The 27,373-nt window shown below is 37.5% G+C and overlaps 1 protein-coding gene across 1 annotated transcript in view; it reads right to left on the bottom strand.

The window, feature by feature from the left end:
• Positions 1-27,373, bottom strand: part of LOC126757040 (calbindin-32) — a 242,897-nt gene that overhangs the window by 188,729 nt on the left and 26,795 nt on the right. Inside the window, exons 2-4 of the mRNA XM_050470627.1 lie at positions 9,592-9,888; positions 9,331-9,416; positions 5,924-6,013 (exon numbers count right to left, since the gene is read on the bottom strand). Coding sequence (XP_050326584.1) covers positions 5,924-6,013; positions 9,331-9,416; positions 9,592-9,769 — 354 coding nt within the window. The 5' untranslated portion in view covers positions 9,770-9,888. The remainder of the gene's footprint in view (positions 1-5,923; positions 6,014-9,330; positions 9,417-9,591; positions 9,889-27,373) is intronic.

The following is a 27,373-nucleotide window of genomic DNA, read 5'->3' as shown; positions in this document are numbered from 1 at the left end:
GGCCTTTCTCTGCTTCCACCAGTGGGTATTGAATCGAAAACCATTGAAGCTGCAGTGCTCTTCCATCCGAACAACATGACAATGTCGTCGTATATTTCGTACAGCTCATCGTTCATCGACTGAGGTATTCGCCATTGCCAATGCGTTAAAGATCATAAATCTTCCGCCAAACTTTTCTCTCGAACACTCCTAAGGCCAACTCATCAGATGTTGTCATCGTCCATGCCTCCGCACCATATAGCAGGACGGGAAAGATGAGGGGCTTATAGAGTTTGATCGTTGTTTTCAATTGCCTTCTCAGTCGAAAGCAGCACCTGTTGGCGAGAGTGATTCTACGTTGGATATCAAGGCTGATGTTGTTGTCAGTATCGATGCTGGTTCTAAGATAGACGAAAACATCTACGTCTGCAAAGTTATGACTGTCAACAGTGACGTGCGAGCCAAGTCGCGAATGCGATAACTATTAGTTTGAGGACAGGACAGGAGATATTTCATATTGTCCTCGTTCACAACCAGAATGTGAAAATATACCGGGAAAAGTGCTATACCCAGTGTAACAAACTAAGAAAAAACTATTTTCTTTTGGAAGCCGCTTCCTTTGTACTATGTCCTTTGTCACACCCATATTTGGATAAGAAATTATTTTTATGTATGTCGTGTGCACTTAACCCACATATTATCCTCCATCACATATTGTCCACAACTCACTCGCAAACAGAGTCATCACGTACACAAAAAAGGTCACCATTGAAAATGAAATAAATAAATAATTTCAACGCCTTTCTTTTAGTCAATACAACAATAAAAGAATGTTAGAGGACGCTTCTGTTTGATTGATTGCGGATTTATTCACGCAATGCAAATGGGTTATTATTGGTTGAGTGTGCTGAAGTGGGCGGAAAAAGGTTTGAAAAAACTAAATACAATTATTTACTTTAACAGCAAAAAATTGTGTTTAAGTAAATGTAAATGTAAGAATATTAAAGGGCAAAGTTGTCACATTTGTTGAATGGTATTTGATTGCTAGTGTGACGACAGACTTTTGCAAGTTACAATGGATATGTATCGGCGTATTGATATGTTAAACAACGGTGTGATCGAATTAAATTATCAAACATGATTTAAAAATTTTCAAAAAATGCAATTTTCAAAATAATATTTTTCTGATTAGACGTACTGAAGCATTAGCCAGTGGGTTACCCCACAGTTGAATGCCATACATCCAAATCGGCTTTATTTTCATTCACATTTATACGCCAGTTGGGTAGCTATTCTTCGACAGAGCTTATGTGCCCCGTTTAAAATCTTGGTACTATAATGTGGCATTAGTTACGGCTCACTAAAGTTGTGTCATCTGCAAAATTTTAAGTCAATTCAATTATTAGCTGTTGGAAGGTCTGCTGTATATGTGATGTGCAGAGTTGGGCCTAAAGCATTGCCCTGTGGTACACCAGCCCTTGTTTTTCATCAGATAATAAATCGCCTACTTTAACCACAAGTTGTCTACTTTTTTCTGAATTGTATATTTTTTAATGTGCTTATTAAAAATAAATAACGAATGATTGGGTGAAATAAAGATACTATTTTCAATATCCTTTTTTCGACAGATCACGCATGAGATGTATTAAGTTCTCATGTTATTTTTGTTCAGTATTGTTTGGCATTTCATCATGGAAAGACTTATGCCTGAACAACGTTTACAAATCGTTCAACTTTATTATGAAAATTCACGTTCTGTAAAGAATGTGTTTCGTGCGCTTCGTTCAACTTATGGTCAACATAATCGGCCTACTGAGCAAAGTATTCCCAACACCATCGCCCATCTTGAAACCCAGCCTTTATTATTGGATAATATTCGTCTGAATAGACCACGCCTACCACGCAGTGAAGAAAATATAGCAGCCGTACCTGAGAGTGTACACGAAGGGCGTGAAGAGTCGATTCAGCACTGTTCGCAGCAACTCCGATTGACGCATAAAACAACTTAGCGCATTTTACGTCGAAATTTAAATTGAAAGCAAACAAAATACAACTAGTGCAAGAACTAAAGCCGCTCGACCTTCCCAAGCGACATCGCTTCGCCCTATGGTACCGGTGTCCGGCGTCCGGGTCCATATTTCTTCAAAACTGATGCCGGTGAGAACGTAACCGTCAATGGCGACGGTTATTGCGCCGTAATAACCGACTATTTGATGCCTAAAATTGAAGCTCGTGATCTCGGCGACATTTAGTTTCAAAAAGGCGGTGGCACTTCCCATCCCACATCGCATCAATCAATGGATTTATTGAGAGAACACTTCGGTGAGCAGGTAATTTCACGTTTTGGGCCGATCGATTGGCCACCAAGATCGTGTGATATCACACCGTTAGACTTTTTCATGTGGGGATATGTAAAGTCTAAAGTATATGCGGACAATCCCGCTCTGATTGAGGCTTGGAACAGAACATCACGCATGTCATTCGCGAGTTACTAGTCGAAATGCTCGTACGAGCCATCGAAAAATGTAATCCAAATCGAGACGTAGCCGCAACCAACATTTGAAAGCGATAATTTTCAAAAAATAAATGCCAAAGAATGTTCTTTCGAATGATAAAAGAAACATTCCTCATTGAATTTGAATTTTCTGTATTTTTTCTTTACAAATACAGGAAACCTCGAAATGGATCATGCTTTAAAAAACAAACGCAGTTAAGTGTTCGACAGAGATATGCATTTTGATGTACGGTGAACTTGTTTTTGTCATTCCTTTCAAAAAAGTTTGCTGCTGAAAATTCCAATAATGTATTTATTTTATTAAGTTCCCATATAAATGAATGAATGTCTGAACCAATCTTAATGAAATTTTCAGAGGTTGTTCGCTGTGGATCGGGAAGGTTTAGAAATATAAAAAAATGTATGCTCTTCGTGAGGAAAAGTCGCAAAATTAGGCATTCCAAAAAGTTTTTTCTTACAAAATGTTTTTCTTTTTAAATTTTTTTTGTTTTGTTTTCCAATTATTTGAATCGTTCAAATTTGTCGTTTGCTTTCTTTATTCCGGCTATTCAAAAGAAAAAATATTTCACACAAAGTGATCAATTAAAGATTGAAAATTATTACGAAGCCACGAAGAGGTCGCGCTAATATCGGTCGGCGTTCTTTTTGGCATCAACATACATTAGCAGCCCAAGGCACATGACCGAGTACTCCCAGGATGCGATGCCATATGTTCGGAATTATGGATCGCGGTCAATCAGCAAGTGATCGTCACGATGTCACAGCAACACCAACAGTTACGATGTTTGATGGACTTTATCTTGAACGAATGTGCTGTTAGATGCTGGATGTTTTCTGTTGAGGGACAATAAAAAGGTTAGCCGCTTCTTCTACTTTGGCTGGTGGATGGTGTTTACACCATATCAAATTGATGCAATCATTTCTGCGAAAATTCCTGATTCAGAGAAAGATCCAGTGATCCAGGTGAAAACCAGTATGGTTCATGGACTTTGCGGACACTATAATCCCACTTCGGTTTGTATGTCTGACAATAAATACACGAAACACTATCCAGGTGCTTTTCTTTCGGAAACGCAAACTGGAAATGATGGATTTCCACTCTGTCGGCGTCGCTCACCAGACAACATTGGCAGAACATTCAGCATTCAATTTAGAAGAGCGAATATTCACCACTATTGTCTAATTCACATTCAAAACTCATATCAATGTTGAGTATTGCAGTTTGGTGAAATCGATAAAATACGTTTGTAAGTACGTCACCAAAGAAAGCAACATGGCGGTTATTGGTCTATTGGCGCTTTGTATGATATTTACTTTTGCAATTCATGAACGTTTTCCGACTGTTGTGCGTCTCGCAGTTAATTTGGAGAATGGCCAAAGAGTGTATTTCAACCCTGAGAATACAGCACAGCCAGTGGAAACACCGGCAGGAACAAAATTAACATTGATGAGTATTTTCTCAACTTTCGTCAGTGATCCGTTGGCGAGAACATTGCTCTCTTCGGAAATGCCTTGATATTATACATGGAATACATTGTCGAAAAAATAGAAGAAATAGTTACGCAGAAAGCAAGGCCAACCAGTAGATGGACATCCAGGTGTGTTCTCAACTAATGCATTAGGACGAATTTACACAATCCACACGAAAAACGACGATTGTTTCTACCTTCGGTTGCTTTTCATTAATGTACGCGGTTCAACTTCATTTGAGTCATTGCGTACTGTGAATGGTACGGTGTGTGCAAGTTTTGGAGAAGCAAGCCAGCAATTACTATTGCTGGAAAATGATAATCACTGGAATCAAACGATGGACGATGCGATAGCCACTTAGAATGCAAGTGAAGTTCGCACACTTTTCGCGTTGATCATTTCGACATATCAGCCTTCAAATCCGCGTCAATTATGGGATACGAACAAAAATGGCATTGCCGAAGACATTTTACATCGTATTCGCTAATAATTGGAAATGGCTCAATTCCGGTTGATACTTCCGGTGGTTTGATATCAATTCCAGCTGCCGTTTATCAATTCACGAAAGATGAACTCATCACGAATGTTTATCCCAACATTGGCCAAATTATCATAAGTTCGATTCCTTGAGTGCACGCGTAATTTTAGCTGCCAAAAATACCTATGTTGTTGACTTGAACTGGAAGATTCAAATGCTATATTTTTCACACGGCCAGATATGTACGTGGCGTGCTCACGAGTTGGAAAACCATCTTCCCTGTACATTTGCGCACCGGAACAGAAACCAAAAAATGTTGTTTATCAAGCTGCGTTACTTTGAAAAAAAATTTAGAAAAATCGCAAATAAATGACTATCAACACAGTATAAATTTTTGTCTTTTCATTTCAAAACACATAATTTCACGCAGGACAACGGCTGCGGGGTCAGCAAGTATTTAAATAAAAGATAATTTGAACAAAAAATTATTTATTTAAAGGATAAATATTCTCCTGAATATTATTAAATAATAATAAAATAATATTTCTTTAATTATTTTAATTTCTTCAATAAAAAAAATGCATACGATTTGCATTTTGTTTTTTGACATGTCAACTCTAATGCTGCTAAAGCTTTTCACAGTAAGCTGATAAATAAACACAGACAGATATTTAAGCAAATAAGTAATAGTATATACATAGACCGTAGAAAAATACAGCTGTCTATGATTTGCTTTGTACGCACTTCACTTAATCCATTAATTCTTAAGAAAGGCAAAGCACTGCTAGGCGTATGAGTAACTTCTACTTGTTTTGCTTGCAAATGTACCAGCGCCATGTTCATGCTTACGTTTTACCTATAGGATACTACTGTGTGCATTGTACACTTTTGATCAGTTAACAAGTGGACTATAACAGTTACACATTTTCAGTGTGCCTTTCAATACCTTCTTCGTGCTACATTTTCGAGCAGTCAGCAACGCATACGTGTGTTTTGGCCGCTGGGCGTTTGCGTCGATTATGCAGAGAAAATGGTTCGAATGTGTACACACGTGAACACTTAAATTATTTCAATTCATTGCGGCAACTTCTTAAGCAAAAAACGGACAAAGTCCTAAAAAAACACTTTCATGCGACAATCAATTTGCATGCGACATCAAAGTGATTGCGCTAAACAAAACAAAAAATTGCTTTCAGAAACAATAAAAAACCGCTTTGATTAATCTGCGAAATAAATAGGAAAGAAGGTAGCTCCTTTTTCAGCCGCATAAGGAAGACAAATATGTTTACAAGTTGCAGCGCACCTTTCGTTCCCGCATTTCAACCTTCATTACGCACAAATTCTTTCTCTTTAACTTTTTGCCAGCCTTTGTAAATTTCTTTCCGCATAACCTTTTTACTTGCTATCTGCCTCAAAGACCTTCATTCCACGCTTACTCACTTCAAATCTTTATATTTTCTTCACTTCTTCACTTCACTTACCTCTCTAATGTCGATTTTGCCATCCTGATTATCATCGTAAGCCTCCATGAAACACGATTTCAGCTCCTCAAGCATTGTGTCGGTGACAGCCTAAAAATGGAAAAAATAAAGCGTAAGGAAAGAAGTTGAGAAAGTGCACACAAATACACCAATCGTTATAACAAAGCCAGAAGTATGTATGTATTGTGAAAGGATACTTGAAAATGTGTGACGCAGCGTAGGGCATAGAAATCAATGCGGGCTTAAAGTATGATAAAGTGGCAATGCTGTTAAGCAACTCAGTGAAAGCGCCGGCTTCTCCGCCGCCAACAGGCTTGAGTGGCAAAAAATGCTGAGTGCTTGAGCGTTTGGTAGAGTTTCGCTTTTTTCTTCCTCTGCGTTTGTAATTTTTTATCTGAATTTCTAAGTTTAAGCTGTATTTATGGAAATAAGCGAGATTTCTATGCCAAAAATGAGATTTGTATGCGCAAAAATGTTTAAATATGTATAGTCATAGTAAAAAAGCCTGCATTACCATTTTAAATTATGCGAAATTTATTCTAAAGCGAATTGGTATGGAGTAATAACAGCTTTTCTTTGTAGAAACAATATTTTTTTACGCAGAGTACGCTAAATTTTGAGATAATCCTTTTCTTAATACAATATTATTATGAATTTCGTAGGTGCATAGCAAATTTATTTTTTAAGCAGATTTCATTGTACGCTACTTTCACTAATCTGCCAGTCTTAAATTCAAATGTTTAAATTTGTTTATTAGCGGAAGCGTTACTTTCGGTTACTCAGAAGCTATAATACTCTTCACACATACAAAATATTCCCTACGAGAACTTGACTTTGATCGGTCAATTTGTATTGCAACTATATGTTATAGTGCCCCGATCTGAACAATTTCTTCGCAGATTGTAGCTTTGTCATCCATGTCAAATTCGGCAAAGATATCTTGTCTAATTAAAAAGTTAGTTAAGTTGGATCGGTTTGTTTGTATGGCAGCTAAATGCAATAGTTTTCCGATATCGGCGAGAACGACAAAAGAAAATATTCTTGGAGAGGTGTGCAAAATTTCAAGTCGATATCTGAAAAGCCTAACCCCTCAGTTCGCGTATATACAGATAGTCGGACCTGGCTAAATCGACTCTGCTCGTCATGCTGATCATTAATCATTCTAAGCAAACAACAGTGTGATTTTTTAATTTAAATTTCGCGCAGAAACTCCTACGTCGAAATTTTTTTATTTTCTAAGTTGACTATCAGTGAAATCTGTGCCAAACTTCACACCGAGAGTTGAAGAGAGGGAAACGAGACGCATTTGTAGACAGAAGAAGACAGAGACCGAAATGCGTGAGTACGAAGAGCTTGATAAGCTGGCCGACAGGGGTAATGCTCGAAAATTTTACGAAAAAATGCGGCGGCTTACACAAGGTTTAAAGACCGGAGCATACTCTTGTAGAACCCCCCAAGGTGATCTAGTGACCGATGCCCGAGCATACTTAAATTATAAAGGCAACACTTCTCCAGCCTGCTGAATGGCAGGAACGCACAACGCCAAAAAACCCGACTCCCCAATCGATCAAACGAAGCAGACGTCATTGCCCGACCATGAAGAAGTTCGACTAGCAATTGCCCGCCAGAAGAACAACAAAGCGGCAGGTCCGACGGATTGCCGGCCGAGCTATTCAAACACGGCGGCGAGAACTGATAAGGAGCATGCGTCAGCTTCTTTGTAAAATATGGTCGGACGAAAGCATGCCCAACGATTGGAATTTAAAAAAGGAGACCCCACAATCTGCGCCAACTACCGTGGGATTAGCCTCCTCAACATCGCATATAAGGTTCTATCGAGCGTATTGTGTGAAAGATTAAAGCCCACCGTCAACAAACTGATTGGACCTTATCAGTGTGGCTTCAGACCTGGAAAATCAACAACCGACCAGATATTCACCATGCGCCAAATCTTGGAAAAGACCCGTGAAAGAAGAATCGACAGCACGAAAAGGAGCTGCCTTCATGCCGCGATGTCTGAATTTGGTATCCCCGCAAAACTAATACGGTTGTGTAAACTGACGTTGAGTAACACCAAAAGCTCCGTCAGGATCGGAAGGACCTCTCCGAGCCGTTCGATACCAAACGAGGTTTCAGACAAGGCGACTCCCTATCGTGCGACTTCTTCAACCTGCTTCTGGAGAAAATAGTTCGAGCTGCAGAACTAAATAGGGAAGGTACCATCTTCTATGGAACTTTGCGCATTGGCCACGGCGAATATCGCATTCGATGGAACGATGAGCTGTATGAGACACATGACGACATTGACATAGTTCAGCGAATTAGAAGACAGCGGCTACGCTGGCTAGGTCATGTTGTCCGGATGGATGAAAACACTCCAGCTCTGAAAGTATTCGACGCAATACCCGCCGGGGGAAGCAGAGGAAGAGGAAGACCTCCACTCCGTTGGAAGGATCAAGTGGAGAAGGACCTGGCTTCGCTTGGAATATCCAATTAGCGCCACGTAGCGAAAAAAAGAAACGACTGGCGCGCTGTTGTTAACTCGGCTATAATCGCGTAAGCGGTGTCTACGCCAATTAAGAAGAAGAAGAAATTATCCAACAAATTTTGTGTATAGAATCAAATTTCTAGTGCCGAAACGTTCAGAAAGTTGGAAAATAGTTTTTCGAGAGCAATTGTTTTTGATTGGTACAAATTATTCAAAGACGATCAAGAACTCGTTGATGGCGAACAACGTCCAGGACGTAATTGCAAGAAGTTAATCCTGCCAACATCTGGTTCAACAAGACGAGGCTACGTGCCACAAAGCACGTTAACAACTGAACAGTTGCGAGAAAAGTTTGGAGATGTGATTGCTTCAAGAAATTGTGATATTGAAAGGCCTACAAAAGTTGTGACGTAACACCAGTAGACTGCTTCTTGTAGGGTTATTTGAAGATATTAGTCTTTAGCAAGAAACAAGATTCCCTTCAAACTTTAGAAGTCCATATTGAACGTGCTATTCATGACATTCGGCTTGAGTTAGTGTAAACAGTACACGAAAATTGGATTCATTGAATTCGTTCCTGCAAAAGAAGTCGTGGAGACCATTTCACGGATGTATTTTCAGAACATAATTGTATAAATATTATTGGAAAACCCTGTAGTTTTCGCGTAGCCTACTAAATAAATATATTTTTGCAGTTAAAGTATGTATATGCAATTCTAATGCTTGCGTTAAGTGTAGTTATTGCCTTATTTTAAAATGGAGAAAGAATCAGGAGCTTTCATTTCTAGTGCCTAAAAATTAAAAATAACTAAAAATATACAAATAAAGTTTTGATTATAATGCTTCTAAAAAAAAATAAATAAAATGCAATTGTCAAAAATTGTTAATAAATTTACAGTTGATTTATGAAAGAACTTACTTCTGGACTGATATCGGTGGCATTTGCACTCGAGACGAATTCGCGCAGGAAGCCATCCAATTCTGTGCCTTCAATGTAACCGTTACCTGTAAGAATGTACAAATACAGAATTTGATATGAAATAATACAGTATGTGTAGAAGTTACAGAATTTTAAAATATTTTTCATATTCAATATTTAAAATAATTTTACAGTCATTCATTACAATTTAGTCGCACCGCTTAATTGCCAACTTTTTCATTATTGTCACCAGGTACTCACCATCTTTGTCGTAATGTGCCCACACATCCATAAATTGATTAGCTGACAATTTCTTCAATTCGCGCGATTCCGGATCACGGTATTGACGCATGAAATTATGGGCCTTCTCGATTTGTACGCGTTTTGCAGCAGCTGCGGCGGCAGCGGCTGAAGCGGTAGCTGCACTGGGTGACTCCATAACTTAGAATATGTGTAATTAGCTGGCTACTGTTTTAAAAATAACTACTTCTTCCCTTATGACGCGGGTTACACAGCGTGTGTAACGATTTTTGGCTGAGCTTGGCTAAAAATAAAGAGCTGTAATTATAGAGAAGATTCGTATATATAATATGTGTTAAAGGTTTAATTTGTTTAAAGGAACTTCAATGTGTCAAAAATTTATGGAAAACAAGTAAGGAGGGCTAAGTTCGGGTGTCACCGAACATTTTATAGTCTCGCATGATAAAGGGATAATCGAGATTTCATTATCCGTCATTTACATACTTTTCAAATACCGTATTTGTGTAAAGTTTTATTCCGCTATCATCATTGGTTCCTAATGTATATACTCGTATTATACAGAGAAGGCATCAGATGGAATTCAAAATAGCGTTATATTGGAAGAAGGCGTGGTTGTGAACCGATTTCACCTATATTTCGTACATGTCAGGGTGTTAAGAAAATATTATATACCGAATTTCATTGAAATCGGTTAGCAGTTCCTGAGATATGGTTTTTGGTCCATAAGTGGGCGACGCCACGCCCATTTTCAATTTTTAAAAAAGCCGGGGCTTTTCAGCAGCTTCTTTCTGCCATTTTTTCCGTAAAATTTAGTGTTTCTGACGTTTTTTGTTAGTCGGTTAACGCACTTTTAGTGATTTTCAACATAACCTTTGTATGGGAGGTGGGCGTGGTTATTATCCGATTTATTCCATTTTTGAACTATATATGGAAATGCCTGAAGGAAACGACTCTATTGAGTTTGGTTGACATAGCTATAGTAGTTTCCGAGATATGTACAAAAAACTTAGTAGGGGGCGGGGCCACGCCCACTTTTCCAAAAAAAATGCGTCCGAATATGCCCCTCTCTAATGCGATCCTTTGTGCCAAATTTCACTTTAATATCTTTATTTATGGCTTAGTTATGACACTTTATAGGTTTTCGGTTTACGCCATTTTGTGGGCGTGGCAGTGGGCCGATTTTACCCATCTTCGAACTTAACCTTCTTATGGAGCCAAGAAATACGTGTACCAAGTTTCATCACGATATCTCAATTTTTACTCAAGTTACAGCTTGCACGGACGGAGGGATAGACGGACGGACAGACGGACGGACGGACGGACAGACATCCGGATTTCAACTCTACTCGTCACCCTGATCACTTTGGTATATATAACACTATATCTGACTCTTTTAGTTTTAGGACTTACAAACAACCGTTATATGAACAAAACTATAATACTCTCCTTAGCAACTTTGTTGCGAGAGTATAAATATATGCCACGAACTTAATCATTCCCAAATTTTACATTTAACCGCACTGTCAAAAACTCCTAATTTTATTCATCGGCTGTCAAAAACTCATAACCAATTTTCTGCGCAGCTCGCAACGACAGTGTTGCTATCATTTATTTGCTGTCACTTCTGTCAGTTGCAAAGATATGCGGGTCGTAAGCTTGACAGTTAGGGTTGTGCAGTAGCAGAAGAAATGATAAAATTCGCAAAAATTTGAAATTTTACGGTTAATGTACAAAAATAAACAATAAAAACAAAAAAATCGAAAAATCATTGTAGTACCGTAGTTTTGACGCCAACGAATGAGCATAAAAGAAAACGCACAAAAATCAAAAAAGAAAAAGCAAAATTCAAATAGTGCTCTGTATCAACGCTTTCGCATTCACACTGCAACGTCACGCTTAAAGTATCACTTACAATTGCGTAAATAGGATTAGAGAGCATGCACGTTCGGAAACCCGGCTGATGCAAGTGTTTTTGCAGGTGGAAGTAGCCCTGATTCGCTTTTTTCCAGTTTTCGCTTAAATTGCACGCAACTTGAACAACGCAACTGACTCGCAGGCAGCTCTAGCGTTTACGCAGCCACTCACTGCCATAAATGACACCTGAGTCGTCGAAAAAATGGAAGCCACAATAAAGCTTTGGCATTGATGCAGTCTCGTAAACTGCGGTTAATTTCGAAAGCACTTTGCTATCGCAGGCGGTAGAAAGTGAAGCGCTAAAATACATTGTGTGAAATTAATCCGAGCAATTGTAGGCCTCAATTGGGAAATGTAACACGATAAGGCTTTCAAATTGGCATTAAGAGGAAAAATAAACAAGAAATTCAATTAAATAAAAGTTGAGACCATTTTTTTACTAATCGTATTTTTGTAGCAGTATAAAGGCGTCGAAAATATAGTACTCTACCAGTTATTTAATCAGAATTATAAAGAGCATTGAATGTGTAATATATTTCTGCTCAACAAAGGACCACCATAAAAGTTAAGTTTCTGACATTAAATTAAGTTCGCCGACTCAGACGATTGTCTTTAAATATGGCCCTCCAAATTTAACTCTATATATACATAGGATTTGCGAACATTGTTTGGTCTGTTGGCACATTCATTTTGTTTTCCCATTATAAGTACTTCTCTCGGACCAACCCCTGTTTAAAAATCTGAACCACTATAAAATTTTCCGAAACGAATCGACAGTGATTGCAGAATAGATAAATTATTTTTATGTCAGCGAAACCAAAGCTGAATATAACTAATAGGGCGGCCGCTAACCAATGTAAACCGCAGTCCTCTGGGTCCCTTTTACGTATAAAATCGGAATGAACTCAAAGTTTTATGCGGTCGAGAACTATCAATTTGTTATGTTTCTTCGTTTATTGAAAATATACGTAAGGTTAGATTAAAAATATACGTAAAGTTAAGTTCGGATAATAAGCCACGCATAGACTAGTTTTGGTCCTTTGCAACACCATATGGGGTTCAGTTCCTAGATCCAAGAGAAGTAGTCATCCTATAGGGTGCCTGCGCTTGACATGAATTTTATCAGACTCTGCGGCCTCACTATCGATACCTCTTCCAGTGTATCATACCGTGAGGACCCCAGATGCTTACAGCGTAGTCTTGCCAATGCGGGACAAGTGCACAAGAGATGCTCCATTGTTTCACTGGTGTTCTGCTCTAAGCATTTCCTGCAGTCTTTTCGATCTGTCAGCCCCATTCTGCAAGCGTGTGCTACGACGAGACAGTGACCAGTTAGCGATCAAGTTCCTACAGTCTCTTCTATCGAGCGCCAATAGGAATTTTGTGTACTTTTGCACGTGACTGTTGCATTTTTGCACCCAGGTAGGTGGTTCCATCAGATTTTGATTTTCTTTACCATGCTTCTGTCGAGAGTATATTAGCCATTCTTGGCAATCTCGTCCACTATATCATTGCCTTCGATGCTTTGGTGGCAAGTAAAGTTTGCTTTCTTCTGGCAACACTTTTTCCTGCTGTCCTGCTGCGCAAGACACTACTGGCACTGGAATAGATTAGGCCAGAGGCCAGCAACACGGCTTTCATAATAGCAAAGACCTTAGGTTGAAATATACTGCAGTGGTCCGTCAACTTAAAAGGTTGCCTTATGCCTAACTGTGGACAGTGTATTTCCGCACAGTCATTTTTTTCTATGACTACTTTGAACATTCTTTCCCAGTTGAAAAGTGGGATCATATAGTCGGGGTTGGCCCAACCGTCATTACCCACCGCGCAATGCGCCAAGGTTCTATATGTAAATTCTCCTGCAGCCAGTAGTCGTTCCGCCGAATGAATATAATACCATGTTTTTAGAAAGAGGAAGCGATTGTATAACGCTCTGAAAAAGGAAATTAATTCTACACAATGCCCCTGTACTCCTTTAGGATAGCCATAGTTAATAGTTAAATCCTTAGAAAAAGGGTATATGAAGAAAGGATGACCTATTTCTCCCGCTTTGAGTTATGGTGGTGAGAAATTTTATTATTTAAGATTTTCTACTTTATTTAAATGAAGAACGGTATTGACAGCATTGGATCCTTTTCATAATGGTCAAAGCTTGGTCTTGATCACTTACAATTTTAAGTTACTTTCTATATGCCACTAAAAGTATCAGACTTGTGATGTAAAGAATACTATCCAAACAGAAAGTCCCCTTTCCACACAAACCGAATTTACTCACAGCAAATAGTAAATAAAATAAAATTGATCTAAATAAACTTGCACAAATATCCCGAGTTATGCAAGAATGGCATGAAGATTATACCGAAAGGACAAACACAATGATAACAGCTTCATTCCAATTCGGAGATTTCTAATTATTTATGCTGTGCACTAGTTGCGGCAATCTTACGATTTTTACCAAATAGAGAGGAATTTTACCAAATAGAGAGGCTCCTAATTTCAAAAGATGAAAACCGATGCAACTGCCGAATCTTTACGATGTTACAAAATTTTAATGAACTAATGGGAGCATAAATTATATCTACATGTACATATATATTTGTCCGGGGTAAGCTCCTAAGCTACTAATCCAATTTTAGTACACTTCAGCACACTGTGTTCCATCCAACTTAAAAGAGAAGATAGTTTATATCTCAATTATGTTAAAAGAAAAAAATTGGTATAAAAAAAAATAATTTTTGAAAAACAAAATGTATTAAAAATTCAAAAAAAGGAAGATTGTAATTTTCCGTAAAATTGCAAATGCCAAGGAAAATATCGAAACTCAAAAATTGCTGAAAGCATTGTACAAAACAATACAGGATTTAAACTCTAACGATGAAATTTTCAGAGTGTGCTGGTGTAAAAATGTTTTAATCGGCAAAATATCACCGCAGATATTCTCGAATTACCCATTTTAACTATGAAGTATAGAGAACAAATAGTTCTATTGATCAGCAGACCCCCTTCAACAGGGCATCAATGGCATAACTTTAGCCGAATTTAAGAAAAAGTCTCAAAGTCAAAAATATCAATTTTCAGTTTAGATTCTGAAAATCCAATATTTTTTCCCTTGACAATTATTTGTATCAAAAATTTTCGAACTTAAACTTCAAGTACAATTTCCTAAAATCTTACACCGGCAATAACGTTTTTGTCTTTGTTCGTAGATAACCATAAAATAATTAACATTTACCATAGCCACAGTAACATGTGACCGGATTTACTGATTATTATTATATACTACAAGCAGATATACAAAATTTTAATTTTTTTTCTATTTTTCGAATTTTTAGTTTTGTACACAAAAATCGTTTTTAACGATATAAATAATTTAAACGCTATCATGCAAACGTCAAATACAATGAAGGTCTCTAATTGTTAGTGTTACTTGCACAGAACAAATAGTGTTATCATAATTAAATCTAAATTTCAATTAAGCGGGCATTCGCCACCCTTTGCAAACTAATTCGTACTGCTGACTGCCGTTAGCACGCGCAGAACTGTCTGATTTCGCGGCTTGCTACCCACTCACGGACATACAAATACACTCAATTACAGTTATTTAAGTATATTCGTATATATTGGATTTGCCGCTTATGCATGTTACACAGCAATTTTAACAGCTTTGAACAGAGCTTTTCAATTTAGCCGACAGGTTGCATGCAACACTACAAAACAATACACAACAGCGAGAAGCGAAAATGAAAAGCAAACCAACACCAAATACAAAAATTAAAACAAACAGAAAAGTAAAAGCAAAAGCAAAAGCAAAACGAAGAAATAAAAGAAAAAAATAATAAAGCAAAAACAAAAACAAAACAACGAAATGAAAGCATGAACTTGACATACAGCCGCTGCCACTCATTGACATACATTCGTTCCATTACAACGGTTGTGCCTACTTCAGCACACGTGCAGTCACAGCTAGCAAAGCTATTTTGGAATTCATGGCAGCAACTTCTTCGCAGTTTGAAACTTTCGACATGCCATACCACACCAGCCAAGGTAAATTTTATTGCGGGTAAGAATTGCTAAGGGATTCGCTCAGATTTACGGGATAGTAAATGAGTAGCTGGCAACATGTGTGGGCCAAAGGAACTTTATGGGAAAACGATATAAAATGCTATGTGGGCGGCACAGTAATTATTTTGCTGTAAATTTTGACAAAACTGCTTGGTTAAATAATTACCACGCTATACCTCTATTCTTAATGTTTTAGTCTTATCCCCACAGATTATTTATTTTGGGAAATATTATAACTTCTGGAGTTCCAACATGAGCTTCAGTTTGCGTCATATGGTTTTATGCGTTTACAACAGCGCACCGGTCGTACTTCTTTTTCGCTGTTTGGATCAAATTGAAGATTTCAAGTGTAGTCAATGTCACAGTTTATCTCGTACAGCTCATCGTTCCGTCGACTGCGGTATTCGCCGTTGCCAAGGTGAGGACCATAAATCTTCCCCAGAACCTTTCTCTCGAAAACTCGTAGCGACGACTCATCAGATGTTATTGTCTGATCCTCCGCAGCATAAAGCAGGACGGAAATGATGAGGGACTTGTAGAGTTTGGTTTCTGTTCGTCGAGAGTGGACTTTAATTCTCAATTGCCTACTTAGTCCAAAGTAGCACCTGCTAGCAAGAGTTATTCTGCGTTACATTTCGAGACGAACGTTTTTTTTTGGTGTTAATACTGGTTCCAAGAAAGAGTAATAACAAATTATCTACGACCTCGATGTTATGACTGTCAACAGTGACGTGGAAGCCAAGTCGCCAGTGCGACGACTGTTTGTTTGATGACAGGTGATATTTCGTCCTGCCCTCGTTCACCACCAGACCCTTTTGCTTCACTTTCTTAACAAACCTGAAGAAAGCAGAACTAACAGCGCGATTGTTATATATATATATGATATCGATGTCATCCGCGAACGCCTGCTGTTGTACATTCTAGTAGAAGATTGTACTATCTCTTCTCTACTACTACTACTATCTATTCTCTATTCAATTCTGTAGCTCGAATTATTTACTTCAGCAGTAGATTGGGTGGGGTGTCGCCTTGTCTGAAACCGGCTGGTAGAGGTTCTTCCTTATCCTGACGGAGCTTTTGGTATTGCTCAATGTCAGCTTACATAACATTAATTTTGAGAGTATACCTAATACAGACACCGCGTCATAAGGGCAGCTTCTTTTCGTTCGTTGAAATCGATGGAGAGGTGGCGCGTGTTGATTCTCTTTTCACGGGTATTTTCCAAGATTTGTGTGTTGTTGATTTTCCTGGCCTGAAACCACACTAATAACTAAGGTTCAATCAGTTTGTTGACGGTTGGCTTGAATCCTTCACAGAATACGCTCGATAAAACCTTATAGGCGATGTTGAGAAGGCTTATTCCACGGTAGTTGGCGCTGATTGTGGGGCCTCCCTTTTTGAGAATTGGGCAGAGCACACTTAAATTCCAATTGTCGGGTATGATTTCGTCCAACCATATTCTTCAAAGAATCGTGTTTGATTAACTCGGCCGACAATCCATTGGCCCCCGCCGCTTTGTTGCTCTTCAGACGGGTAATTGCTATTCGAACTTCTTCTTGTTCGCACAATAGAACGTCTCGTTATCGATTGGGGAATCGGGTTCACCATATCCTGGTGATATGCTTTCGCTGCCATTTAGCAGGCTGATATGTGTTCCCTCGCTAGTTTCAGTATATTCTGCGCATCAGTCGCGAGATCACCTCTAGGGGTTCTACAAGAGCATCTATCATGAGGTTATACAATACTTTAAATAACTTTGTTAAAGTAAAAGTGAGCCTTGGTTCCAGACGTATTGGATTTCTTCCATGCTTTTGCAAAAGAATCCTATACGATCGTCACCAGTTTCTGTAATTTTTTTCAAGGCACAACTGGTTAGGATAAAGTTCAAAATACTTTTGATAGTTAGAGTACTAATTTTGCATGAAGACTTGCATTTAAATGCTTTCAACTGCGCTTTGAAGAAATTTTTTTTGAAAATTTTGAAGACATATTTCTTCAAACTAACTACTGAACTTTCATAATAGTTTTGAAGATATTAAGATAATATAACCGTAAGCCTGAAATTTCAATACTTGAAAATAGCAACTTAGACCAACCCTTTAGCTACTGGCAAAAGCCGTTAAACTACTTTATGCAACCAATTTAAAGCCCTTAAACGTAACTAATCGCTCAACAAGTGTTCGGTCAATAAAAAAAGAATAAAACTAATTTTCAATATGTAATTTTTTTTTGATAACTTTTTTTTTAAAAAAAAACGCATAAAATTTGCAAAATCTCATTGTTCTTTATTTGAAACGTTAGATTGGTTCATGACATTTACTTTTTGAAGATAATTTTATTTAAATGTTGACCGCGGCTGCGTCTTAGGTGGTCCATTCGGAAAGTCCAATTTTGGGCAACTTTTTCGAGCATTTGAAAATTCTTGAAATGTTGTCTTATGGAATAGTTGCTGGCTTCAGAAGACTTGACGTAACAAAAAATAGTCTAAAGGCGTTAAATCGCATGATCTTGGTACGGGTCCATAGTTTCTGTTTTCCCTCAAAATGGCCATAGAATCGCGAGCTGTGTGGCATGTAGATAATATGAAACCACATGTCAACCAAAGTTCTTCCATTTTTGGCAACAAAAATTTCAATATCGCCATTGAAAATAGCAACTTAGACCAACCCTTTAGCTACTGGCAAAAGCCGTTAAACTACTTTATGCAACCAATTTAAAGCCCTTAAACGTAACTAATCGCTCAACAAGTGTTCGGTCAATAAAAAAAGAATAAAACTAATTTTCAATATGTACTTTAAAAGTAATCAAGTACAAGACTTATGTGTATGTATGCGCATAAAAACTTAACCCAGACACAACAATTTCCATAGCGTGTGCTACTACATCCTGTCATAACTGTAAACTACACAAGGAAAACAAGAAACCGCCAAAAGCAATAAAAAAGCCAACGATGAGCCGTCAAACTAAAAGAACAAAAACAATAAACTACATAGAAGCAAGGGGTATACAGAAAACAGTAACAACAATGTTTGTTTAACAAAAATTCCTTCCCGTTAGGCGGTGCGAACGGGCTGCACAACTCAACTAGCGGGTACTTTGAAATAGCTGTAAATAAAAGTCTGTATATTTTTTGTGTCCAGAACGAACTGAAGCTAAGAAACAACGCACAGTGATTCACTATGGGTGAGCTTCAGCAAAAATTCGTTGTTGGATCCTTTGGCTCGAATCAATCTTGATATCTGACTCATTGGGTGGCCTCTAAAGTGATCGTGTGTGAATAACCCCACAAAGTAATCATACACAGATGGGACCTTGTTCAAACCAAACTAAGGTGACATAGCAAATGTTTTTCCTCCCAACTCAATATGTGGCAAATAATTTAATCCCTAGTGAACTCTGCTCAAAAAAAGTGAAAAGATCTAAGACCTCTCAAAACCTACATGGTAAATATTACATACATACTTTTGATAGCTGAACTTCTAAAAACTGACAATGAATCCAATGCTTTTCCGATCCAGTTCTTATCCGTTGCAAAAAAGAAAAAAAACGACAGAGATAAAGCGTTAACTTCGATTGTACTAAAGCTATAATCCCCTTCACAAATACTTACGTAAATTTGATCGGAGAAGATACCTCGAAATTTTAATCATTGAAGATACCTCGTTAAATTACAAAAATTTTCCATATAAACATGATTCTGATTGTTCAGTTTGTATGACACTTATGTATATGCTATAGTGAAGCGATATCGCCGGTTCCGACAAAAAATTTCAGATCGTGTACATATTTTTAGGATCTTCGACGTTATCTTCTGGGTGTTACAAACTTTGTGGAAAACTTTTATATATCCTGTTCAAGATATAGAAATCCGTACTAAGAAACCTAGCTCTATATCCGATCCTGTGTTTTCAACCTTGTAATGTTGGAAAAGGGAAGCGAGACGCATTTGCGACAGGGGTAATGCTCGAAAATTCTACGAAAAAATGCGGCGGCTTACATAAGTTTGAGTAGTAGTAGAACCCCCAAAGGTTATCTAGTCTAGCCATAACACAATACACTTCTCCAGCCTGCTGAATGACAGTGAGTGCACAACGCCAGGAAAAGGCGAACCCTGAATCTGAATTTGGTATCCCCGCAAAACTAATACGGCTGTGTAAACTGACGTTGAGTAACACCAAGATATAAGTTCGATACAAAATATATATTCTTCAACCTGCTTTATAAACATATTTTATAAAGAGAGGACCATCTTCATCGACGTTGATATCATCGGCCTTCGCGCCGTTAGTTACAACTTTCAAGGAAGCACAGAAAATGGGTCTGGCAGTGAAAGAGGGCAAGACGAAATATCTCCTGTCATCAAACAAACAGTCGGCGCACTCGCGACTTGGCACTCACGTCACTGTTGACAGTCATAACTTTGAAGTCTTAGATAAGCGTCTATAACCGTAAACACCACCAACAATGTTGGAAATCAACCAGGATTGCTCTTGCCAACAGGTGCTTCGGACTGAGTAGGCAAAACTCTCTCGACGAACAAAAGCTAAACTCTATAGTCGAGCTGTATGCAGAGGCTTGGGCGATGACAACAACCGATGAGTCGACGTTACGAGTTTTCTTCCGAAAGATTTATGGCATTGGCGGCGAATATCGCATTCGATGGAACAATGAGCTGTACGAGATAAACAACGACATTGACATAGTTCAGCGAATTAAAAGACAGCGGCTACGCTGGCTAGGTCATGTTGTCCGGATGGACGAAAACACTCCAGCTCTGAAAGTATTCGACGCAGTACACGCCGGGGGAAGCAGAGGAAGAAGAAGACCTCCACTCCGTTGGAAGGACCAAGTGGAGAAGGACCTGGCTTCGCTTGGAATATCCAATTGGCGCCACGTAGCGAAAAGAAGAAACGACTGGCGCGCTGTTGTTAACTCGGCTATAATCGCGTAAGCGGTGTCTACGCCAATTAAGAAGAAGAAGAAGAATGTTGGTCAACACCTCTTTGAGAGTTTGTTTATGGGCATAAGTTTGAGTAGTAATAGGTTTACTCCTTCCAAAGCGCAATATCATTCCTAAAGTTACGCCATGTTTAAAGATTTGGTTCAAGGTAATAGCTTAGGATACATTATAGACCATAAGTCAAATTATATGGAATATTTAACCTATGATAATAGCTACCGAAGACATTGATCAATAATATTTTTAGTTTAGGTCAGTGCTTTTAGGTTACGGTACATATCAAACCATTACTATGTATGTAATGAATAACCACTCATTCCTAGAACTAACCTCACAAGAACAGAGAACACAATTATATTATTTATACCCACGATTCTTACATTTCTCCCACATAAAACCTTAAAATACAATTGCCAATAATTCATCATTATTGTCCACAGTGCCGACTATGTAGACAAGCAAATGTATAAGCGAAACAATTTCCCCATATAAACAATTTTCGTGGAACCTCCAAAGCGTACGCGAGTGTGTTTTTACTTTGCAGGAATATGAATGTATGAAGTGTTGTTGCGGGGTTGAGTATGTCAAGAGGGCGTAACGCACAACCGGAAGTAAAGCGTGAAAATGCCAACATTGTGGTAAACATTGTGAAACGCCTAAAACTATGTTTCTGAATATTTTCGCTTTGAGTTATGAGCTCACATACCGTATTATATGGCTGTGTTGTACGGTTTTTTTTTCGCTCGCAGCAATTTCGAAGCAAAGTTAGTGAACCAGTAAGAAATCATAAGCTGTCACCATATTGAAAAGTTGTTCCTTTTTATTTATTGCAATTTGCCAATTCTCTATTTTTAGTGGTCTAGCACTTCAACGCCGTCACGATTTGCTGATTTTGCCTGTCAATTGAAGCGTTGACTTTGCTAACTTTGCTAACTGTTAGGTGACGCGAATGTTAAAATACGCCACATGCGACGTCGGTGGTTAGGCTGGCTTGTTGGTGGCAAAATTGTTAAGCTCACTTAGCGGTTTATCTGTGACGGGCACACTTGTGGGTAGTACATACGAGTACTCTCACTGGTGGTCGGAAACTTTTAATATGTCTGCATGGAAGTCGATGTATGTACATGTGTGTACGCGCGCATTTAATTTGCGATTGGTTTTTCAACTCAGTCAGTCATCGAATTAGCATTGATTACCTGAGTAATGTGCGTAATGAAATAACAATTAATTGCATTACATTTGCATTCGCTGTGAATTTACTTATTGTCATTTACGTGTATTTGACTTAATACAATGAAAGTCCAAAGGCTTTAAATACTTTTGTAGCATGCAGATCTAACGCTAAACATTTTCCTATATATTTCATTTATTTGCGTTTCTTTTGGATTTTCATAAACAATAACAATTACGATCACTTCTTCAACATCATAGGATCAATGTACTTAAATATATTCGATAGTTTCGATTTTAAGATTTAAATTGCAAACTCTGCGCCTTTTTACTACCTTCGGCTTACAGATTCCGATCTATTCCAATCCAAAGATCCCCCAGATTTGTTCAACAAAATAAATAGGTTTGTGAGAATCTGACAGCTAGTAACCAAAGTTCATGTTACGAACTTTTAGATGGTAAAAATTTAATGCCATAGAGCCAAAATACATTACCGAGAGTACCTAAAGACCAGTACCGCATCGACTTGATATACATAAGATCGCGTACCAGCTACAAGACATTTGTCTAAAACTGGTCCTTAGTGGAAATTGTTCATGAAAGTAATTACAAAGGAGGAAAGCACTACATCTTAGAGTTTGACCTTTAATATCTTAAATAAGCACACTTTTCTATTTGAATCAACCTACATGTATGTCGTACATACGTGTATTGTAATTAGATCCCTGACCTGAAACACTTTCGGTGTTCTAGATTCTGCAGTAAAGATTAACAGTTATAAATAATACAAACTTAACGACAATTTTGTAGAGACACATAGTCAATCGCATTGCTTACCAATAGTGAAACAGATTTGGCCACAATTTTAACCGAAATAGATATCACGCAAAATTTTATTTAGACCTCAAAACGAAAGGGCAAAGGTAAGGTTATTTTCGTCATAGAGATCTTTTGTTCCATGAAACCATCTGGTTTTAAAGAATAAGTCTTAAATAAAATCTAACCTGAGCTTTAAGCTTGTACTAAATTAAAGCACACAAAGCAAAACAGACTGGAAAAAGTTAAGCGAAAAGTCAGTTTGAGCGCAGATTTCAGAAATAAGGAATATACACATTACTGAAAACTTGGACTAAGTTAAAGCACACTATTTATATGCAAATAAGATCGTAAGCATCAAAGCGATATTATTTATGCTTATGAGTAGGTGTTCCGACTGATTTTTGTATACTGAGGATGTAACCGGCATGAGAACAAAGCAAAACAGACTAAGAAAAAGATAAGCGAAAGTTCATTTTAAGGGTAGATTTCAGAAACACGACAGACCCAAAGAAACTATATGCACAATACTGAAAACTTTGATGTCATAAAGAATAATTAGGGATATTAAAGCCAGATTTTATGAGAATGTAAGCAAAATAGTCAGAAGTATTGTATAATGAAGTCTAGAATGCAAATCTTTAAAAGAAGCTTATTTATGCTTTGCTATAAATATACTCACGAGCTGCGTTTCTCACTGACTTCTTTTTTCTCTTACTTCCCTCTCTTTCTCTCTCTCCTCTCTCTCTCTTCTCTTCTTTTTTTATCTATTTTTCCATATCTTTGGTTCTGCTATAAATAACTCACAGACTTTACTAGTATACTATTTCAGTGAAACATTCGCTTTAATCACAGCAAACAGCTAATGCACGGTTGCGTTGTCAGCTGACTTACTATCCTCCATTTACCTGTCCTCCCTTTGATTCACAGACAATAATGTTTTGAAGCAGGTAACCTTGTGCGTGTCCTTAAATTATCGATTTGCCATTGACATGCATGTGAATTCTTAATGAATGTGGAACGCGGCGAATGATAGAAAGCAAATAGAAATATACTTCAATTCAAAAGAGTATATAAAAAACACTTATTTTTAAAGTTATTATTTTTGCTAAGTGACACTATTATTACTGTTTTCATTATGGATAACTACATAAGTACACTGGCTGACAAAATGTCACAACTATATCAATGAGAAAGAAGGTCGTGCAGGGAAGTTATTTGCATAAATATGTAAATATTTAAAAATAAAGAGTTCACCTTCGTGTCAATCCGGATGTTATACTATATGTTTGTTATATGGGGGTTAGGTCAAATTTTCTCGCAATTTGAATTTCCATTTTAGGCACAAAGATACTCTGTTATCAGTAGAACACGTTCTCTCATTTTGATTCATTTTGATTGCGATATCACAAGTTGTCTTTTTATTTTTTTAGTAGTGTTTAGCATATCATTTTGGAAAGACTTATGTCAGAACAACATTTACAAATCGTTCAACTTTATTACGAAAATTCACGTTCTGTAAAGAATGTGTTTCGCGCGTTTCGCTCAACTTATGATCAACATAATCCTAATGAGCGTACTATTCGCAACATTATCAACCATCTTGAGACCCAGCATTCATTATTTGATAATAAATAAACCGAGAATAGCACGCATTGAATAAAATAAAGTAGCCGTAGCTGAGAGTACTCGAAGACCGTGGGTAGTCGTTTCGACACTGTTCGTTGCAACTCGGAATGGCAAATGGAACGACTTATCTCATTTTACCTCGAAATCTTAAATTGACAGCGTACAAAATACAGCTTGTGCCAGAACTGGAGCCGCTCGATCTTCCGAAGCCACGTCGCCTCGCTCCATTGGCTTTTGAAAATTTCCCAGAAGATCCGACGTTTTCGAGCCAAATTTTCATCAGTTAAAAGGCCATTTCTGCCTCAATGGTTATGTAAATAAGCAAAACTGCCGCATTTGGGAGAAAGAAACAACGGCTTGGTGTGGTTTGTGGGCCGGTAGAATCAATGGTCCATATTTTTTCAAAAATGATGCCGGTGGCAACGCAACAGTCAATGGTGACCATTATCACGCCGTTATAACCGACTATTTGATCCCTGAAATTGAAGCTCGTGATCTCGGCGACATTTGGTTTCAACAAGACCGGGATACTTCCCACACAACGCATCAACCAATGGATTTATTGAGAGAACATTTCGGTGAGCAGATAATTTCACATTTTGGGATGGTCGATTGGTCACCAAGATCGTGTGATATGACACCGTTATACTTTTTCCAATTATGATATGCAAAGTCTATGCGGACAATCCCGCTTCGATTCAAACCTTGAAGCAACGCATTACGCGTGTCATTCGCCAGTTACAAGTCGAAATGCTCGAACAAGTCATCGACTCAAAGGAAGGACCACCTGAGACGTTGCCGCCAATATAAGAATTGAAATAGATAATCATCAAAAAATAAATGCCAACAACTGTTCTTTCGAATGATAATAAACATTCCCCATTAAATTTGAAGTTTTCTGTTTTTCTTTAAAGAAGTAGGGAACCTCGAAATGGATCAACATTTAATTGAACTTTTTAAATTAAATCGCAATTATCTCAAAAACAAGCGGCAACCATATATATATTTTTTTTCTTGATCTAGAGGATATCGTCCATCCGTACATACCCGCTTTAACCCCAAAGTCGGGGGAGGCTAGTTTAAAATTTACCCCAAACAACAAATAGCATATTTACACTCTGTTACAATGTAACAGTTATTAACGGTTTCTGGCTTCATTGGCGATTGTCTTTATCCCTATTCGCCTTATAGCCCTATTTAAAGGTTTACGCTGGATATACATATATATGTATAACTCTCATTAAGTTTATAATGTCTAATTGCGGCTCCAAGATGGCGTGCTGCGCCTTACCAAAAAAAAAAAAAGTTTAAGAAGGCCGTGGCTTTAATTATTGAACAAAAAATGTCGTCTCTGTATGATTCTACATTGACAAATCTTGAGTTTTTTGCAGCTAAATATGGATCAATGATAAAACGGTGCCATAATCTACCGTAGACTGTCAGGCGTGAAGTTACTGCAAAAATTAAATCGAAAACCACACAAGGTCATTATTCAATTTCCCATCACTATAAATAATTTCCTTTGTTCGAAGTGAAATTAAAAGCAATAAATTCATTAAAAAAATACTACTAAAAACCGTAGGACTCACTTTCGGGAGAAATAATTGCTTATCAAAGATCAGTTTTAGAGCCCCTATTGTAAAAGTTTTGCTTTTTTAAAAAAAATCAGAAAAATATATGATTTTTAGAGAAAACCCCTTGCCCCTTTCAAGCAACTCTTAAGGTTTAAACATACCATAAGATTATAAATTTTTAATTTTATTTCAATCTATTAACCTGATTTTCGCTAAGGACTTATACTTTTTTCCTATATCTTAATTTGGTCAGGCATAAGAACACGTGGTAGCATACATTTCAGCGCATTATCGACAAAGTTTAGCGAAGTCACACACCCACTGAGGCAATCTTTACTTAATCAGCTCCCTCATTTTTATTTAAATAAGCGACTTTATTTATCAAAATATTTAAATTGTATTTTTATTTTATTTAAACTTTTATACGTATGTATGTATATATAGGTTCCCACCGATTAAGTGTAACATCTCTGCTACTTTAAACGCATACACACTCATGTAAAAAGTCAAAAGCCAAAATTAATGACATTTGCTGCTCTGCAGTTGATGAAGCTGTCATATAAATATGTCATAATTGTCATTATTTACACACATACGCCCGCATGTAGTTACATACATATATTGACTTTGTTACCCCAATGCTTGTCCTTTCGGCCCATCTCTGTGCTGCTCTCTTCTCAACATATTATATTCCCTACTGTTTGTGCCCACATTTTTCCTGTCGTCGGTTTTTATTAATATGGTCGCTGTCAATGTTGGCATTTATGTTGATTAACTGACACATTTAAATGTGGTAACAACAGTCACGAAAAATGCGCACCATTTGCATACGGCTGGCGAGAGTATATAGCGCCATGCCTCTAAGTATTCGTGTATATGCGTGTGTGTATAATTACGTGCCTCGCAGGCACTTGATTGTGTGTGAATGATAAATGTTCTGAAGACGCATTCATAAACTAATAGCTATTATAAACGTTAATATGCGCTGGGGAAAAGTATATTTAATGTGGCGCAAATATTTTCATTTAAGCCAGAAATTGGTAATGAGGACATATATAGGTGCTGGGAACTGGAAAATGGGAGATCTTGTTAAGGTGTGATTGAAAATTAAGTAAATTATGGTATAAAGTGTTTATTAAATTTATATTAAAATGTACATATTTTCTTGAGGTTGAATCAGCTGTCTGTGGTACATGTTCTTCGTAAAATAAAATCAGTCATCAAAAAGCTCCCAAAGTGAAAATACTTAGGATTTTTCCAAACACTTTTTCCTAAGCGTGAACTTCAAGTGATAAATTGCAACTCCAGTCAACATAGTTATTTTTCAGAGAGAGTGAGAGAGAGTCATATTTAGTTATAAATTCAGTTATTAATTCAATTATATTATCAGTTATTAATTCAGTTATATAATCAGCAACTTGCATTCGGTCGAAGGCACTGAGTCATTAAAGAGAGGTTATATATTCACTCACTCGCATTCAGTCGAATTCATACGTCGAAGGCACTGAGTTATTAAACAAGGCCTGATAAGTCTTAGTTTTTCAAAAAATATAAAAGTACTAGCGACTAGCGAATACTTCACTTCAAGTTTACATTTAGAATCTGTTATTAGCTAATTTGAAACTTTTAAAAATAGATCTTAAATATAGATATGTAA

Source organism: Bactrocera neohumeralis, chromosome 4, assembly GCF_024586455.1.
Source record: "Bactrocera neohumeralis isolate Rockhampton chromosome 4, APGP_CSIRO_Bneo_wtdbg2-racon-allhic-juicebox.fasta_v2, whole genome shotgun sequence".
Lineage (NCBI taxonomy): Eukaryota > Metazoa > Arthropoda > Insecta > Diptera > Tephritidae > Bactrocera > Bactrocera neohumeralis.
This window is presented reverse-complemented; position numbering and strand designations above follow the sequence as displayed.